Here is a 19,454-nt window from a genome sequence, read left to right as displayed (position 1 = left end):
AATATTTATCTCATGACACTGAAGAACTCAATAGTGTATGTACGACACAAGGTTCCTTCTCTCTGTTAGCTTTGCTGTTAACAATGCTATAGCTCGTAGTATGCACATGGCACTCCTAACTAAAACTGAACAAAAATATATATCTCTGCAGCTAACAGAAATGCTAACAGATGAAGGAAACTCACACACTCACAGCAGCTGTAGTCTGTAGACTGTACATGTACTGTAACCTATGAGATAGTAGTACCTCTCACCCCCCGTAGTGCAATGCAATTTGCTAACTGCCGCTGCCCTAGTGTGGCAGCTCAGTCTGAACAGCAGCTGGGCTAGTCAGGAAGGACTCCCAGGGTATGTTGCATCTCCACTCCTCTGAAGAATCTGCACCCAGATCAAACGGGAAGTTGATCCTCCCCGCAGTTTCCCCCCAGTCACTGCTGTTGGTGCTGAAGCCATTGCTAGGCTTCGTGGTGGACGAGGAGTCCTGACTCCTGCCACCGAAGCCGCCATTGACATCGGCAGAAGAATCGACCACGAATCCACTGAGGTGATGATCAGGATGCGCGCCAAAAAAGATTGGCGCCGCAGCTGCAGCCTTCTGCGGTGCCGCTTGCACTTCGAAAGGGAAGGTGATTGGGAAGTTCTGGGGTTCCTCGGATGGGCTGCTGTTGAAGTTGATGAGCTTGCATGAGGAGCCGTCCAGAGATGGGTTGTTGTTACCCTTGTGCTGCTGCTGGCGCTGCTGGCCATGCAAGCCATGTCTGCTCGTGAACTGAGCTGCAGGTGCAGGCGGTGCAACTTGCAGTGAGCTCTCAAGAGCAAATTCTGAAGCTTGCACTGACTGCAACGCGGCGAACATATCTGCCTCTGTTGCCCCAGGCAGTGGAGGCCCCCAGGTATGCGACAGCACTCGTTGCGCCATGGAACTGGTTTTCTTGAAGATCCTACAGATAGTCCAGGAGTCCTGTTGTTTGTGCCACAGAAAAAGGACTTCATTCAGAACTTGGCAAAACAACATTTGAATTTAGCTCTTGAACTGAACAGGCACAATATGGATTGCCAATACTTACATTGAGTGGAATGGTCTTATCGATCGGACGCTTGGGGAGCGAGGGATCGGTGAGCGAAGGGAGCCTAAACTCATGCATCATCCAGTCAGTTTTCATCCCCCTTGCTGCTCTCCCTTTGTAGAACACAAGGGACTTCTTCAGGCCTATGCACTTGGTGCCCTCAGAGGAGTAGATTGGCCTGTCTGTCCCTGTGGCCTTCCAGAAACCGGCTGCTGTTACTCTGTTTGGCCTTACACTGTTGCGGTATTTCCGATCCCTTGGGCAGTAGAAGTACCACTCCTTCTCACCGGTGCTCGCAAGCTCTGTTGATGAATAAGAACAATGAAAATGTTTAGATTTCATAGAACTCCAAGACATTCATCCACAAAAAAGGTCTAAGTAGTAGAAGTTCTGAAGAAGGTGGCATCTTCTTACTTGGGAGATCCCATGGGTCAAACTTGTAGATGTCCAGCTGCCTGATAAGCTCAATGGAGATAGGCTTTTGCTGGATCTTCCTCTTGAGGTAGAAACTAACCAGCTCTTCGTCGGTGGGATGGAACCGGAAACCCGGCATGAGGATCTCATCTGACTTCTCCATGTTGATGTCATTCCTCTCCTCCATATCTTGCAAACTACTAAAGCGATGAAGCTTGAAGCCTTGCTTGCTGCTGGTTACAAACTTACAAAGTCTGCTGTGTACTACTTGTATGTGTAGTATCTTGTGAATGGCTTTCAGGGATGAAGCTGCTGAGGTGAAGACAAGAGCCAAGAGCTGTATTCTATTGCACTTGCAAATCTATTACACACCATGTGTATATATATGAAGGGCCAGAGCTGCTTGGAATGACTAGATGAGCCCCACCGCTCTGAAGATTAAACAATTGTATCTACTTCCTTCTCTATTTGAAGCTGTCATGGTATATTTAATGGCGGATTAGTGACTCAATAAAGACAATCTAGGAGAAATAAGACTGCCTCCGTCCCTTTCGGTTCACACATTAGAATACCCAAGTACGGCAGTCAAAACAATCCTTAAACTAAGCAACAGTGCTTCATCTACCAGTTTGAGCCTCCCCAGGTAAACAAAACAACTGAAAATAAACCGGAGCTTGTTGGCATTCAAATTTTCAACGGGGCCAGGAAGGAGTATGAAACTCTTCTCAAGTACTTTTACTTTTATCTGCATGAACTTCAAGATATATTCCTCCAGTATCTGGATCCAAAAATCCCTTCCCATGTACAGATCTTTGCATTACTTTTGTCAGTTTGTGCTTTGGGATTCTAAAATAATTTGTGGCCACTAAACATTTTGCATTGAATTTGACATAATCCTAACACACACACACACACACACACACACACACACACACACACACACACAGAGAGAGAGTTTCATACAATCATACTACTACTTGGTTCCTCTTCAGAAATTGTTTTCTGTTACCTACAGACAGTGACGGCCTGACCTGTGTAGTTTTCTCCATAAGTTTATTGACTAGCTAGCGTGTGTGCCACGTACTGAGAAGTGTTGGAAGGGAGAAGCTTCTTATTCTAGTAAGCACAGTTTGTTACACTAATTTTTATTGAAGGTGAGTTGCCACGGTGGAAATCTGGTCCAATTTGCTTCAACAGTCAGCTTGCTTAACCGCATGCTGGCTCTGGCTGGTCCTCCTTCCACATGGCTGCTCATTCCATAGTCCATAAGGTTACGTTTTTTAAAATACTGCAGGTACAGGACTTTTGAGCATGCTACTAGTATGTTGAACTGGATAGCTATGCTGAATAGGTGAGCCAATCCTGATCCTGTAGTTCACACAATGTAAACACCGACTGTCTTTCGAATTTTATCCGGTGCATAATTTGCTTCTAAAAACTGTAGAAAAGGTATAGAAACGCTTGCAGTTTTAGTGAGAAATATTCTTGTTTTTGTGTCTTCTAGGTTTGCAGACCGGACATATATTGTGAAACACATGCAGTACTAAAGACTGCTCAATATCATAAATAAGAAGAATGTTTTCTTTAGCATTTCTTTTTCCTTGAGAGCATTTTCATTTTTCTCAGTGCTTCACATGATGTTTCAAAATAAGTAGCAACCAAAAATAGCTACTGTGTACCAGCGGTTGTGGAGCCCGGTTATAAAATGCTTCACGGTGTTTTTTTTTAAAGGAAGGATTTTATTAATCCACCGTTATTACATCGAGAAGATACAACAAGAGTGAATTCATTTTCGGCTTCTACCTAAACACAAAACCTAAAAGAAAGAAAGCTCGATACTCTAATGTCCATCAATTCTAAGACTATATCACCACCCATGTGCCCGCGAGAAAAACGTCGTAGCCACTTGCATCAATTATTGCGATGCCTTCAACACCGCCAAAGCCCGCGCATAGGGGTTTTGGAGGATAACCCATGTGCATAGCCAATGAATTACGAAAAAAACTACCTGCAATCCCGTTTAAACTGCCATCTCGCCTGTTTAAATGGCTGTCTTGCTTGATTGATAGCTAAAAAATAGGCGGACGACTATTTAACATTTATACTATCTAAGAAGGAAACAACCGAAAACAGCATGTGTAAACTTATTAAAAAACTAAAGCAAAAACTTCAATTAGTATATAACCTGCACGGTTTATCTTTGTGTTAAGTAGCTAGCAAAACCACACAAAACAAAAGCATCCAAGATCAAACACTTTAGACAATGACGCGAAAATTCTGCACGCGGTGAGAGTTTTTGCCTCCTCCAATCGCTCTAGGACAAGGTTTCGCCCGTGCGCGCGGGCGAGTCAAATACCCGACAAAAGTTTTGTTCCATTCTCGTGTCCCCACAATTCCCGGCAATACCATTAATCGCCTTGCTTTGGGAGGGCAAACTCCATCTCGATCTGGAGCGCGTGATGTCTCCTTCCATGTCCTCGGATTGCATTGCAGACCTGGAACCCCAAAATGTCAGAGCAGATTCGGGTCAACGTCAAACCCTTCAAACTCAAGCGAGCTTCCAAATCCTGTCCTTGGGTTGCTGCTTGTTGCATTGGAACATATGTCCATGCATGTTGCCCGTGTTGGTGTTGACAAGAGCAGATACGTGTTTGTTTGTATGCTGAAGGACTATGTATGAACTGTGTTTCCAAGATTCGTTTGGATTTGCTTAACACCGCGCGCTGCCTTTTTCTAAATCATTTTTGTTTCACCGCTTTTAGAATATACTAGCCAGAACCCCCGCGCTTCGCGCAGGTAGATACTATGAGTCAAAGTAATCATAGTTCACATTCCTGGCTTTTACATGACTACAGGGCAAAGCAGGGAAATACAATATTTAGTTAACAGGAGGCAAGCATACAAATTGTTGAATGGAAATTTGGAAGACTTTCATCTCGAATGTGCCGATGATCAAATCGTTGATGTAGGCACTTAACCCCAGTTGAGCGGAGCCTATGTCCCGAATGTACACGCCGTGCTCGAAGGTATTTGCATTGGTTTGGGGCCAAGTAAGTAGGACCGGGCCAAGGCATTCAGCTATGAAGGAATTATAGGTTTGTGAGAATAATAGATTATGAGGCTGGGCTGCAAACCAAGTATTAACAAACTACATACAGCATGTTCGCTTGTTGATTTCAGCCAGCCCAAACCAGCCAGCCAATAGTGTTTTACTCTCACAATAAACTAGCACCAGCCAGTCCAAACCAGCCCAGAAACCAACCAGCGAACAGGCCCATAGCAGCCGGAAACATATACCTATAGTATGTCCAAAAAGATTATGAAACATATACCTATAGTATCTCAAAAGCAAAGGCTATGAAACTGGGCACCAAAAAAAGTAGCAACAAACTACATAGCAGCAGGCAAATGCAGCTGTTTAGATTACATGAGGCAAATACAGGAGTGGAAAAGAAGGTACTGAGTAGCCTGGTTGTACTGGTTGACCAATTCCCTGGAGGCCTGGGTGAGATCAGTTGCCTCCTTCTGTTGGCTGAAGAAGAAAAAGAACCTACTGATTACAAAACAAAATGGGAGTTACAGCTGAAAATGTATGCACCATAATATTTTGTAAGGCCTTGTTTAAATCAAGAGTGTAAAGTTTTAGGGTGTCACATCAGGTGTCATATGGAGATGTCGCATGGGGTGTTCGGATACTAATAAAAAAACAAATTATAGAATCCGTCAGTAGTCCGCGAGACGAATTTATTAAGCCTAATTAATCCGTCATTAGCACATATGTACTGTAGGACTGTATTGTCAAATCATGGATTAATTGGGTTTAAAATATTCGTCTCGTAAATTAGTTGCAAACTGTACAATTAGTTATTTTTTAGTCTATATTTAATACTTCATGCATGTGTCTAAACATTCTATAGGATGGAGATGAAACTTTAGGGGAGGAGCTAGGCCTAAATCAATAGACATTTGTTGCTAGCATAACCTGACAAACACGACAGTGCAAAAGTAATTATTAGCACGGAAAAAGAGTGGAATGTATACATTCTGAAATAAAGGAGCACATGACAAAAATGGAAAAGGATGTCAAAGCTGCTCGCTACAGGTAAAATTCCAAATCATTTATGTGAAGCAACCTTTCATTTAAAGGAATCAAGGGATAATGGAGGGGAATAATTTTATATGGACAACCTAAAAGAGGCAGTAGCAAAATGCAGTAGCTGGTCTTCCAGAAATTAGCAGCAGTATATGCTTATCAGGTAGTAGTAGGTGAAGGTGAATGCACCTTTTCATATAATAGGAGGCAGAGCAAATAAATCTTAAACAGAAAATTAGAAGTAGAAACTAAATCTATAGCATGTCCAATTTCGAAAAATCTACTTTGCAGACACAACAATCTCTTGGATAATAAAGATAAGAGCTGAGAGGAAGTTCAGAATTAATTAGCATCAGTAACCTCTGCTCCAGCGGTGGACCCAGAAAATATTTCAAGGGGCTGAACAACACTGCTGTTCGATCTTAAGTCTCAGCCCCCCTACACTATAGAATTTTACCTAAAAATTCATGGGGGCTCCACAGGGGTTCCACTGCTTTGAAATGGGTACCCCCCCCCCCCCCCCCCCCCCCCGGCGCTGTGTCCGCCCCTGCTCTGCTCTTTTATTTTTAGGACATGAAGCACATACTTAGATGCAATCATTTGGTAAACTAAGATTGGTCCACTGCAATGTGGTTGCAGGCAATATATATAGAAACAAAAGCATGGAACATCGCTAATTAAAGAAATTTTCTCAAATATTCGTACTACTAATCTTAGCCCAAGCTGCAGTACATGGACAATAATCTGCAATAGATAGATGTGAAGCGGGATCAGGCATGAATGCAAGAACAATTGGTAGGCAAAGGAAGAGGATGGCAAACTCACCAGGTGTTTATGCTTGTTAGGTACATGCTACAACCAAATGAGCTGCTGAACCTGGCACCCAAAAATGAATAGACATCTGTTGGTAGCATAACCTGATAACAAAATGACCATATGCTGCCACTTCTTCTATGCAAGCCTGCAAATAAACTGCAGGTTTAATTATAAGGAATTAATGATTTCATATGGCCACTTTGTAAGCGAAGGGGGTCTTCAAATAGTACGCCACCTGAATATGAGGACCCGATGAATTAGACAGAAATGTAGGCTCATTCATGAGTTCCGAAGCAAATATAGCGGGTTCATCACAATATTTCATTCCACTGTAAGAGTTTCTTCTGGTTAATATTGCCTGTCAATAACAATAATGTAGCTTTGACATGGAATAATGGGGTTTCTTTGCCAGAAATAGCGTAACATGTAAAACCTATGTCAACAGGTTAGATGGGACAAAATACGATCTTCTTAAATAGGCAATGAAGTAAAAAAGTGTTTTTAGGTGGATGGCATAAAGCAACGATCTTCTTAAATACATCGTGGGGTCCAGTAAAACTTAGTTCAGAAAATTAATCCAGACTGCTAACAAACCAGAATGTGAACATAATTTTAACCTGTACCGAACCTGGTTGCAGGACCCTATGTATTTGTTGCATGGCTTTCGATTTGTGAACCACATTCCGCAATCCATAGCCATTAGAGAGTTTCGGAAGCACTAACATGGTGATTCCTCAACCAAACAATCAATATTCAATAGGTACGGGCTGCCTGTAAGGCACCACACAATTCAGTAAATTCTTGAAATCTGAATGTCTTTGAGCTGGAAGGTTAGCCACTCCAAAAGGGTAAACAAACAACGGGCCATGTAATAGTGTATAAGAAATATGGAGATCTAATCATTTCATATAAAATTATGAAGTAGGGAGCTGACCTGTGGAACACTTCTTTGTTCCAATATGAATGGAGAGAAGGAAAGTCGCTGTACATATATATAAAAGGAAATTATCCTAGATCTTAGAAGTGGCTGTGATCTTTCATGTCTGAAAGTAGAGGAACATCATATCATTTGCAATGAGCAAAATAAAATTTGCACAAACAGAACTAAATGGCAAAAATGTATGAGCAGTAAGGGAAGCGTTAAAAAAAGATCTGACCAGAACAACAGATTGTCTCGAAATCGTAGCCGGCGACTGAATCAGTATGAAATAGCACTTCATCACTGCACGGCAACAGGCAAAAGAAATTAGTCTCTACTAATTAGTGTCAATTAATCTGGATTGTGAAATAAACTGAAGGAGGTAGCTGTGCCAACGTTGAGGACCAAATCCAAATCCTAGGTGAACACAAAATGCTATGACACAAAACCTTAACCCTAAACGAGGCAGGAGGTAAGGCAAAAAATCTGGTAAAAATTAAAACAACAATCAAGCAATGGATATATCTGCTTACACCAAAAATTGGCAAGCTTGCCCTATAAAGGAAGGAATCGGCCGATAGCGTGCATACGTGGTATTTCGGACAGCTGCCGAAACAAACATGAGAATTACCAGGCGGTGTCATGTATATATTCTGTGGAGGCCAAAATAGGAAGTTGTACAATGTCAAACTAAGGAGTATGAATCCAGCGAGAAGCCAAGCAAAGCACGATGTTGATCAATGGCCAAAGAAGCAAAGGAGACGGAAAGAAAATATATTTTAATTGGCCAGGCTACACAACACTAGTAGAGAAATGACCTTTCATCCGCTTCGATTTTGGGCTTTAGTCTCGGTATTTTTGCGTCCGGGAATAAAAGAAGAATTAGTCCCGGTTGGAGCTACCAACAGGGACTAAAGGCCCCTGTCCTGGCACGCTTTCGCAGCAGGCCACCTTTAGTCCCGGTTGGTGTTACCAACCCGGACTAAAGGTCCTTCAACCTTTAGTCCCGGTTGATAATACCAACCGGGACTAAAGGGTGACCTTTTAGTCTCGATTGGTGTCACCAACCCGGATTAAAGGTCTTCCACCCGGGACTAAAGGTACCCCATAGGTCAATTCAAAAGGAGAGTGTCCAGGACCCTGTCACATGTGGTGTACAGCTGAATTGGTAAGGAGTTTATGCGCAAGGAAAGAGGTCCTGAGTTCGAATCTCACACATCGCAAGAGAGGTCTCCCTACAATTTCGTTTATTTTTCTCCTGAGGATGGACCTTTAGTCCCGGTTATGTGACCCGGGATTCGTAGTCCCAGTTGGGAAACCGGGACTAAAGCCAGTTCCCAACCGGGACTACAACCCATTTCTCTACTAGTGCAAGGTGTATCATCTACGTGCAAGGGGGGGGGGGGGAGAGAAAATATTATATATATTTTGGGACAAACGCTTGACGTCCAAGAAGCTCTTCACCGGCTAGGAGATATTATTTAATATATTTTGGGAGAAGCTTCATGTCTAAGAATTCTTCACATGAAGATAAGGGAAAAGAGAAGGAAAGCTAGAAGATTAGAGATATATGCATGCACACTTGAACACCAGACTTGCATGTTCGGTTCATCCATACATGCATACATAGCCAAATATGATTGGTCGTGCATGAGTAATGTGCTGCATGAAGATTATACATTTTGGAGTTCACGTGGGAGAAGGCAACCAAAGAGAAAATCACGGAGTTGTTGGCCGAATCTATTAATATTTTATTTGGCTTCATGTACGAGAGAATTAATTTAGTACGTACATGTATAGGACTCTTGTATAGTTGCCGACCTTGCCATAGACCAGGAACCCCTATAAATATAAAGGGTTGCGGCCAATTGTAATCGATCCACACATCAATCAAAATTAGTCTTTACTTTTTTGACTTCGCGTCAACCCTTCGGAGTAGGAGTACTGTAGCTTTTCGGCGAGTTCTTTAGCAAACAGGGCTGCATCGACTGATCGACCTTTAGCTTGCTTGTGAGTACCATCACGACTTGTATTATGCTTGTAAAGCTGCATCAGCTGATTGATCTTTTATGAGCTATAATATAAGTTAGTTATCGATCTGTATCGTAGTTTGTAAGGCTGCATCAGCTGATTGATCTCTTATGAATCATAATATAGATCAAAGTTATCGATCTTGTGTTAAATAACTTGTTGTTTAATACAATATCACCAGTTATCGAATCTGCTAAGATTAGTAAGATTTTCCTTGCTGTTTTGTTTGATTCACTAGTTATCGATCTTGTTATAATTAATATTTTATTAATTATAACAAATCACCTGATTGAGATAGAGATAGATCGGCATCATATCATCTTATTTGGTCTCCTTTGATCTAGTCACGCTTTAAATCTTGTAATTGATGACTTAATTACGCTATATGGGTTGTTTTATCTCTATTCCAATCAAACATAGTATGCATCCAAAGACATATTTTAATCTTGAATAAACTCACTAGTCAATGAGATCTAATCTAATGACACTACCATAGCTGCATCGATCCGGTCAAACCTCACTGGTAAGACTTTAGATTCGAAATTATTGATTAGTGCTTTCATTCATGATCGAGATATGTACTATGTTTGTTTGCTATGCCTGCATCGGCTATTTTAGTTGATTGCCTATGCTCTCACACATATATCATGTTTTCGTGAATCTGTTGACATATAGATGGTTCTATAGATTATTTGGCTTTAGTTTGTTATCATTATCATAACTACATCGATCCGGTCGAACCTCACTGTTGATGATAATATATTAGATTTAGATTGTTTATGGATTCATTTATGGTAAACAGTCGATTGTTCGCGTGTTATACTCTTTTCATCAAACTTATCGGCTCAATATTTTATATTGATCGTGTTCTATTTAGCCGATGATGTTTTCTTATATTGCTTTATTGCTGGATGTCGACTCTATAGTCGATGGCCATATCAATCGGCTATTTAGCCACATATTGGAATTGTCTGGTGCAACATCGACATGTTTTACCTTAAACTACTGATTATTCTCTCATTGTCAATTGTAAGGTCAAATTGACTGGCATGCCTTTGGTCCTGAAACCGACCTTCTTGTGTTGAAGAGAAGTAGATCTTCGAGTTCACTCCGTTAAGATCATCCGGCTTGCTATGTGTTGATCACATCGCCATATTTTTGTGTCAACACACTTTTTGGCACGCTCAGTGGGACCATAATCGTTTGATCAGAAGTCAACTGGATTAACTGATTCAGTTGATTGTTTGAGTTGAACCTACGGAACTGTTCTAAGAACATCATCTATATTGCTAAGATTTGCCACCACATAAAGCTTGCAAGCCAATCCTTCTATACGTGTCATCTGTATGGGGCTGGTTGTGACATATGGCAACACGTTGACACCATGGGTGATAAGCTCAAGAAGATCGAAAGCTGCTACTCCTGCACTCTACCGCTCAAAAGGACTAATGTGTTGTTTGGCATACACAAAGATATATTATTATCAGGCAGCATCACATGGATGGGTACCAAAGTGCTGCGTTGCCATCATGCTACACCAGATTGGAGGAGAAGCAAATTCAGTTGTCTCCATGTATCGACTTAGTTATCAGCTGATTGATCTCTTACGAATCATAATATAGATCAAAGTTATCAATCTTGTGTTAAATAACTTGTTGTTTAATACAATATCACCAGTTATCGAATCTGCTAAGATTAGTAAGATTTTCCTTGCTGTTTTTTATTGATTCACTAGTTATCAATCCTGTTATAATTAATGTTTTATTAATTATAACAAATCACCTGATTAAGATAGAGATAGATCGACATCATATCATCTTAATTGATCGTCCTTTGATCTGGTCACGCTTTAAATTTCATAATTGATGACTTAATTATGCTAGATCGGCTGTTTTATCTCTATTCCAATCAAACATAGTATACATCCAAAGACATGTTTCAATCTTGAATAAACTCACTTGTCAATGAGATCTAATCTAATGACACTACCATAGCTGCATCGATCCGGTCAAACCTCACTGGTAAGACTTTAGATTAGAAATTAGTGATTAGTGGTTTTGTTCATGACTGAGATATGTACTCTGTTTGTTTGTTATGCCTGCATCGGCTATTTTAGCCGATTGCCTATGCTCTCACACTTATAGCATATTTTTCATGAATCTGTTGACATATAGATGGTTCTATAGATTCTTTGGTTTTAGTTTGTTATTATTATCATAGCTGCATTGATCCAGTCGAACCTCACTGTTGATAATAATAGATTAGATTCAGATTGTTTGTGGATTCATTTATGGTAAACAGTCAATTGTTCACGTGCTATACTCTTTTTATCAAAATTATCGGTGCAACGTTTTACATTGATCATGTTCTATTTAGCCGATGATGTTTTTCTTATGTTGCTTTATCGCTGGATGTCGACTCTATAGTCGATGGCCATATCAATCGGCTATTTGGCTACATATTGGAACTGTCTGGTGCAACACCGACATGTTCCATCTTAAACTGTTGATTATTCTCTCCTTGTCAATTGAAGGGTCAAATTGACTGGCACGGCTGAAGGCATCTAGGCCCCTAGTTGGGTTTCAGTGATTAATGACTGTAGGAGACCGTGATGCCTAAGAGAGGTGGGGTGAATTAGGCAACTTAAAAATCTAACTCTCAATTGTGGCCTCTTTTTCTAACCTTAGCAAAACCTATGCAAAAGATAAACTATCTAAATGTGCAACTACGGTTTTGCTAGTATGTTGCTATCTCTACCGCAAAAAGAGTAATACAATCAATGTAAATGCGGAAGCTAAAGAGCAAGGTAGAGATATACAAACTCCCGTCGACGACTCCAGTATTTTTACCGAGGTATCGAGAAGCACGCAAGCTTCCCCTAGTCCTCATTAGAGCCCCTCGCAAGGAATCCCTCTCAAGGGCCAAGCTCCCAGTCGGGTAACTCCGTGGAAAGCCTCGGGCCTTCCCCACGTGCAAGTGGATCTCCGACATGCCTTCTGGCAAGCCTCTCTCGGATGCTCCCCGTCATCTTCACTATCAGGCTTCCGACCAAAACGCAGTGGGCCTTGTTCCCTCCGGTACACGGTGGTGGCCACACCACAAACGCGGTTGGTGTGATCTTGCAAGACTACAAGCCCCTCTGATGTACAACAATGGTGCGCACAAGCACCAAGTGGTAAGAGGTATGCAAACCTCACTAAACACTAGGCCTAAACCTATAGCAAGTGCATAAATGGTGATCAAATCAACCTAAGCACTTCGCAAAGCACCTACGCTAATCACCTAATGAATCACTAAGCACTATGCAAGTGGAGATCACTAAAATGGTGTATCAACACCCTTGATATATTTCCTCGGCTCCACACTACTCAAATGGTCGGTTAGGGGGTCTATTTATAAGCCCTACTGAGAAAGTAGCCGTTGTGGACAAAATCCATCTTTTCTGCTACTGATCGGACTCTGACCAGCGTCCGGTCAGCACTGACCGGACACGTCCGATCACAAAAATGGCTCTCTGGAACCTTATTGATGTTCACCGGACTCTGGCACCCAGCGTCCGGTCCAGCATTCGGTTGCTGCTGCTTGGACTTTGTTTGATATCTTGGGTCTTCTCTTGTGCTTCTAAGGTCTTGCTTATGGTGTTGATCATCGGATCATCACGTCGCCTTCGTCCAAGTCACGTCTTGCACCCTGTTGGACTATAAAACAAACACTTGCAAATTCTTTAGTCTAATTTGGTTGTGTTGGTCATCAAACACCAAAATCCAAAGTAAATGGTACTAGGGTCCATTTTCCTTACAATCTTCCCCATTTTGGTGATTGATGACAACACGACCAAAGCAAGCAAATAATAGAATTTTGAAAATTGAAAACTACCTACTTGCTAGGATGCAATGCAAGGGGTAAGGTTATATGATGCTAAAAGATACTACTTGTAAGACTAAAAGATACTACATTAAAGCTTATCTCGCCCTTGGAAATGTCCCCATGTGGCATTATGGATAAAAGTCTTGCTTCCTACAAATTCTCCCCATTACATAGGCTAATCCATTATCCTCTCTTTCTCGGACCATTACCACTTGTAGACCATTACCACTTGTAAATTATTATGATCTAGCTTTTGGTCCTACAAATTAATGCTTGCTTTTGGTCCTCTAAAATCTCCCCCTTTGGAACCAAACACCGAAAAGGAAGACATTAGTAGCACAAGGGAGGGTCAAACTTTGTGATCCTTTGTATGTTGAGTGGAATAGGTCATAAAATTTGACTCTCACATTATATAGACTAAGCTCCCCCTAAATATATGCAAACATATGGTAGAAGGCAAAGCATATGCATAATTGGTAAATTTTTGCTCAAGGGAATTTAATCTATATAATGCATGGAGAAAGCATATAACTATCAAAATGAAATCAACATGATGATATCGATTTAGAAATACCACATGTGGAAGCCAATTTGATTTCTACCACTTGCAATAGGTGGTGGATATTTGAAGTATGATGCTTAACTCCGGGGACTCCATTTTCCTTGCAATGAGACTACTACACACATGATAAGCTTGAAAAGGTGTTAGTCTCAAAGCATCCAACTTGTAGAGTAACCTCCCCCTAAATTTGTGCACACAAGTATGGAATACTTGTAGGAAACATGCACATTGATTTTAGAATAAAAAATACCACTTGAAAGATGACATCACATGAATGTGAGAGTCATTTTCGAAGGCGATATTCGGGAAAAATTATCTACAATTTGGACTTTGGCACATATTAGATGAACAATCAAAAGACAAGCTATGTGGCGTGCTCCTAAACAATTTTAAACCATGTAGGTTTGCTCCAAGGGTTAAGAATGAAACCGAGCAAACCTACCATAAGATATACCTAGTGTATGCATGACCAAAGATATAAGCATGTAAATGCAAACCTAGGTATGAAGAGTAACTAGATGCTTAAAGATACCACTAGTAGGAAATTAAATCTAGTACCATTTGAAGAAAATTGTATCTAGTTACCTAACATGGGAAGGGTAATTTGGGTCCATAGTATTCACTAACCCACTTGGCAATGATCTTGTCCATCATGATGCACCCCATGAAATGCACCCATACTTTGCCAAGTCTCCAAATTCCCCAAAGTCCATCGAACTTCTCACTTCTCTTTCGGGATCCAAACCTTCTTGGTGCTCTTCATGTTGGAAATGATTTCCTTTGGCACCCAAAAGCGTTTGACCCATTGTTGGCTTGCTTGTTCACCTTGATGGCCACCACCTTGTCATTTTTCTTCTTCTTTAACAAGTATGGTGTGGAGGCCTTCTTGTCCACCTTGTTGATGTAGGCGTTGGATAGCTTGCTTGTTTGCTTCTTCTCTTTCTTCTTTGCTCCTCCCCCATTCTTCACCTTGCACTTATAGGACTTGTGACCTTCCTTGTGGCACACATAGCAAACCACGGTTTGTCCTTCATCAAGCTTCTTCACTCCCTTGTCAGTGTTATCTTGATGAAGTTGGGCTTGCTTCGCCTTGCCTTTCACTTGAGTCAAGTCCTTGGTGAGGCGAGTTACTTCTTGCTTGAGTTGCTCATTCTCCTTTGCAACCTCTTGTGTGCATGTATCTACAACAACTTTCTCAACATAAACTTGGTTGCACAAAGGTGAGTCTAAACATAAATCATTACAAGAAGTAGAGGCATCCTTTTTAGACATGTTAAAGATAGAACTTTTCTTTTTAGATGCCTTGGTGGGGGGTGTACTAATGGCTTCAAGATTAGCAACTTTATTAGTTAGCTCATCACAATGTTTGCACATGGTTTCCATTTTAGCAAGCAAACTTTTATAAGCATCTTGTGAGCTAGCTAACTTTTCTTTTATTTTTTTTCTTTACAAGTTGATCATCATTGTTTGTGCAAGTATTTGTTGTTGCACTAGCCTCAAGTTGCTCAATTTTAGTAGATAATTCAACATTGAGATTAGCAAAGTTCTCATATTGTTCAAGTAAAGTTTTGTGTGCTTCTTATAAACTATCTAGCTTTTCTTTTAATTTTTTGAGCTTTTTTTGTTGACTAGTGCAAACTTTAGCATAATTAAGATTTTGTTGCCCAATTTTATCATAAGAAGGTATTTTATCATCACTATCACTCTCACTAGAGGATGAGCTTTTGTTACCTCATGCCATAAGGCACATACGAGAAGAGCTTGATGATGAGTGCTTGCGCCCTTACCTCTTGTGATGGTGTTCTTCTTCACTTGAAGAATCATCCCATGACCTTATTGATGTGAGGAATTGGTTCTTGCATGCCTTCTTCTTTATCTTAGGTGTGGGCTTGTTTGGACAAACTTCCACAAAGTGCCCCAACTCGCCGCATCCATAGCATCCTCTCTTTCTTTGCTTATTTCTTTGATTGGTGAAAATGAGATCTTGGATTTGGATGGGCACACCCTTGACATTGAGCCTTTGGATCATCTTCTCCACCTTGTTGATAAGTTTGATTGATTCTTCATCAAGGTCGGAGGTGGAGGAGGAAGATTGATCATCATCACTTGAGTCATCATCATCATCATCATCCTCATCTTCTTCTTCATCTTCACTTGAGGAACTTGAGCTTGAGCTTGTCTCAACTTGCTTGCCCTTCATCTTCTTTTTCTCGCTACATGTGAGAGCTTTGCCTTTGATTGATGAAGAGACTTCTTCTTGACCCATCTTGCGTGACATTTCAAATGCCACTATCTTGCCAATGACTATGGCCGGGGTCATGGTGCTTAAGTCCACCATGTTGTGAAGGATGGTGATGATGCTTGCATATTTCTTTTGTGGTAGCACAGAGATGATTTTCCTCACAATATCCGCATCATCTAGCTTTGTTAGACCTATTGAATGGAGCTCATTTATAATTAGATTCAAACAAGAATACATATCACAAACAAGCACATCACCATTCATTGTAAAAGGAATCATAATTTTGTTTAGCTAGACAATGTTTTTGCTCACGGACATTAGATGTGCCGTCATGGAGCTCTTGGAGTTTTAACCAAATTTCATGTGCCATATTTAAAGTGAACACTTGGTTAAACACAACCATGCTAAAAGATTCAAACAAGCAATTCTTAGCTCTAGCATTGAAATGTATTTCCTTTTCTTCACTCTTTATGGGTTTATCGGGATTCTTAATGGGTTTCATCCCGTCACGAGTGACTCTCCAAACTCCCAAATCAACCGCCTCAAGATAGCAAGCCATTCTAGCTTTATAATAGGGGAATTAGTGCAATTAAACTGTGGAGGCCTAGAGGTATCCATCACAATCACTCTAAATAGCGTCGGCTCAACGACGGTTAAGCCAAAGGTCTAAATTGAGCCAACCGGCTCTGATACAACTTGTAGGGGACCATGACGCATAAGAGGGGGGGGGGGGTGAATTAGGCAACTTAAAAATCTAAATCTCAACTATGGCCTCTTTTTCTAACCTTAGCAAAACCTATGCAAAAGATAAACTATCTAAATGTGCAACTACGGTTTTGCTAGTGTGTTGCTATCTCTACCGCAAAAGGAGTAATACAATCAATGTAAATGCGGAAGCTAAAGAGCAAGGTAGAGATATGCAAACTCCCATCGACGACTCTGGTATTTTTACCGAGGTATCGAGAAGCACGCAAGCTTTCCCCTAGTCCTCATTGGAGCCCCTCGCAAAGAATCCCTTGCAAGGGCCAAGCTCCTAGCCGAGTAACTCCGTGGATAGCCTTGGGCCTTCCCCATATGCAAGTGGGTCTCCGACATGCCTTCTAGCAAGCCTCTCCTAGATGCTCCCCACTATCTTCACTATCAGGCTTTCGACCAAAACATCACGGGCCTTGTTCCCTCCGGTACACGGTGGTGGCCACACCACAAACGTGGTTGGTGTGATCTCGTAAGACTACAAGCCCCTCCGATGTACAACAATGGTGTGCATAAGCACCGAGTGGTAAGAGGTATGCAAACCTCACTAAACAGTAGGCCTAAACCTAGAGCAAGTGCATAAGCGGTGGTCTAATCAACCTAAGCACTTCGCAAAGCACCTACGCTAATCACCTAATGAATCACTAAGCACTATGTAAGTGGAGATCACTAAAATGGTGTATCAACACCCTTGATATGTTTCCTCAGCTCCACACTACTCAAATGGCCGGTTGGGGGTCTATTTATAAGCCCCACTGAGAAAGTAGCCGTTGGGGACAAAATCCCGCTTTTCTACTACTGACCGGACTTTGACCAGCGTCCGGTCAGCACTGACCGGACGCATCCGGTCACAAAAATGGCTCTCTAGAACCTTACTGATGTTGATCAGACTCTGGCACCCATCATCCAGTCCAGTGTCCGGTCCAGCGTCCGGTCGTTGCTGCTGATGTTGCTGTTGCCAAGCCTCTTGATCGGAGCGTCCGATTCAGCGTCTGGTCACCTTTGTGAGCTCGTTTCTTCGCGATCTTGCATCTGGCTTGGTTCCTATATTCGTGCTTCGACTTTGCTTGATATCTTGGGTCTTCTCTTGTGCTTCTAAGGTCTTGCTTATGGTGTTGATCATCGGACCATCACGTCGCCTTTGTCCAAGTCACGTCTTACACCCTATTGAACTACAAAACAAACACTTGCAAATTCTTTAGTCCAATTTGGTTGTGTTGGTCATCAGACACCAAAATCCAAAGTAAATGGGACTAGGGTCCATTTTCCTTACAATGACAATACGAGATTACTATGACTAACATGTGTTTTGCAGAGGCAATTAAGTTAGGTCATGGTAATGGCAATTGATTGGGCAATCATGGTTGTCATGCCCCTACGATGGAAATCATTTTGATTTTCAAAGGATGAATGACAAGGTTAAGGATGGACTAGTTCTAAGTGTCATTTGGTGTTGAAAAGACACTTAGAGTAGTTTTGGACTTTGTTTTTCCTTTGGCCATACTATTAAGGTGGGTATGGACTAGTAGCTTGACCTAGGTGAGGCTAGTGGGTTAGGTGTGGTGCACACTTTTCAAATCTAGCACTAGATAGCTCAGGAGTAGCCCTAAGATCAATTGGAGTAAACTTCATTCACATATGATTTTGAGTTGGAAGTGAATGGAGGGTCAAATGACTGACCGAACGCTGAAGGGTGAGTCCAGTCAGTTCATTTGATCAACTAGAGCCGTCTGGTTATGACCGGACGCTGAGTGAAAAGTGACCGGACGCTGGGTGAAAAGTGACCGGACGCTGGGTGCTGAGTCTGATCAACTTCAGAGAGGTTCCAGAGAGGGAGTGTGGCAGAATCTCCTGAATTATAGGGCCCACATGCACCTATCAATGTCCAATGACCTCTGACGACTATGCATATGTTCCCGGTAACTTAAGAAGTCTGTCAGGTGTCCTCAGGAAACCCGAATCATCCACGATTTCTTCCGAGCAGGATCTATTACAGAGTCATTGCAGTATTACAATAGTTTATTCATTAATTTACATCAGAGTAAAATAGCGGAAGTCTTACAATAACTTAGTTACAAAACAGTTGTTTCACAAACTAAGTACGATTATTATTACAAACCATAGTAGTGGAGTAGCCTAAGTAACATAAAACAAAACACACAATTAAAGTGCCCTGCCCAAGGACCACACATTTACTTGTTATCTTCAATTTGAACAACCGTCATGCAGCACAGTCCAAGGTAGACCTGCTCATGAGGCTCACCTGCAACAAGGGCTAAAGAACCCTGAGTACAAAGGTACTCAACAAGACTTAACCAAAGTAACACTAGAGAAGACTCAAGAATGCAGGCTCGAGGATTCAAGGTAAGGCTCTAGCAAGAATCAAAGTTCTTTTGCGTAAAAGCTCTCTAACAAGATTCTTTCTTTCAACATATAGCCCTCATCAAGATCATATATGAATCTGCCATGATCCGTATTGAGATCATGAACTTCATATCAAACTCTTTCTCAAATCTTACTCAAATTTCATTTGTTAACTATGATGATGAACAGTGAGTTGAGTCTCCATAACCGAGGAGCAACAACGATTCGAACCGATTATAACCCAGCTAGGGATTCCCAACCACAAGACATATGCAGGTCCCTGACCTACATATACCAACCTACCCTCAGATCCACTAAAACAAGAA

At 41.4% G+C, this 19,454-nt stretch overlaps 1 protein-coding gene across 1 annotated transcript; it reads right to left on the bottom strand.

Annotated features, from left to right (window-relative positions):
- Window positions 1-292: 292 nt before the first annotated feature.
- LOC136499077 (protein FEZ-like) lies at window positions 293-1,772 on the bottom strand. The gene is made up of 3 exons (XM_066494776.1): window positions 1,482-1,772; window positions 1,068-1,369; window positions 293-961 (listed from the first exon to the last, which is right to left on the bottom strand). The coding sequence occupies exons 1-3, from the start codon at window positions 1,666-1,668 to the stop codon at window positions 293-295; spliced, it is 1,158 nt and encodes a 385-aa protein (XP_066350873.1). The 5' UTR covers window positions 1,669-1,772.
- Between the last annotated feature and the right edge of the window lie 17,682 nt (window positions 1,773-19,454).

Source organism: Miscanthus floridulus, chromosome 13 (assembly GCF_019320115.1).
Source record: "Miscanthus floridulus cultivar M001 chromosome 13, ASM1932011v1, whole genome shotgun sequence".
In the NCBI taxonomy this organism is placed as follows: domain Eukaryota; kingdom Viridiplantae; phylum Streptophyta; class Magnoliopsida; order Poales; family Poaceae; genus Miscanthus; species Miscanthus floridulus.
This window is presented reverse-complemented; position numbering and strand designations above follow the sequence as displayed.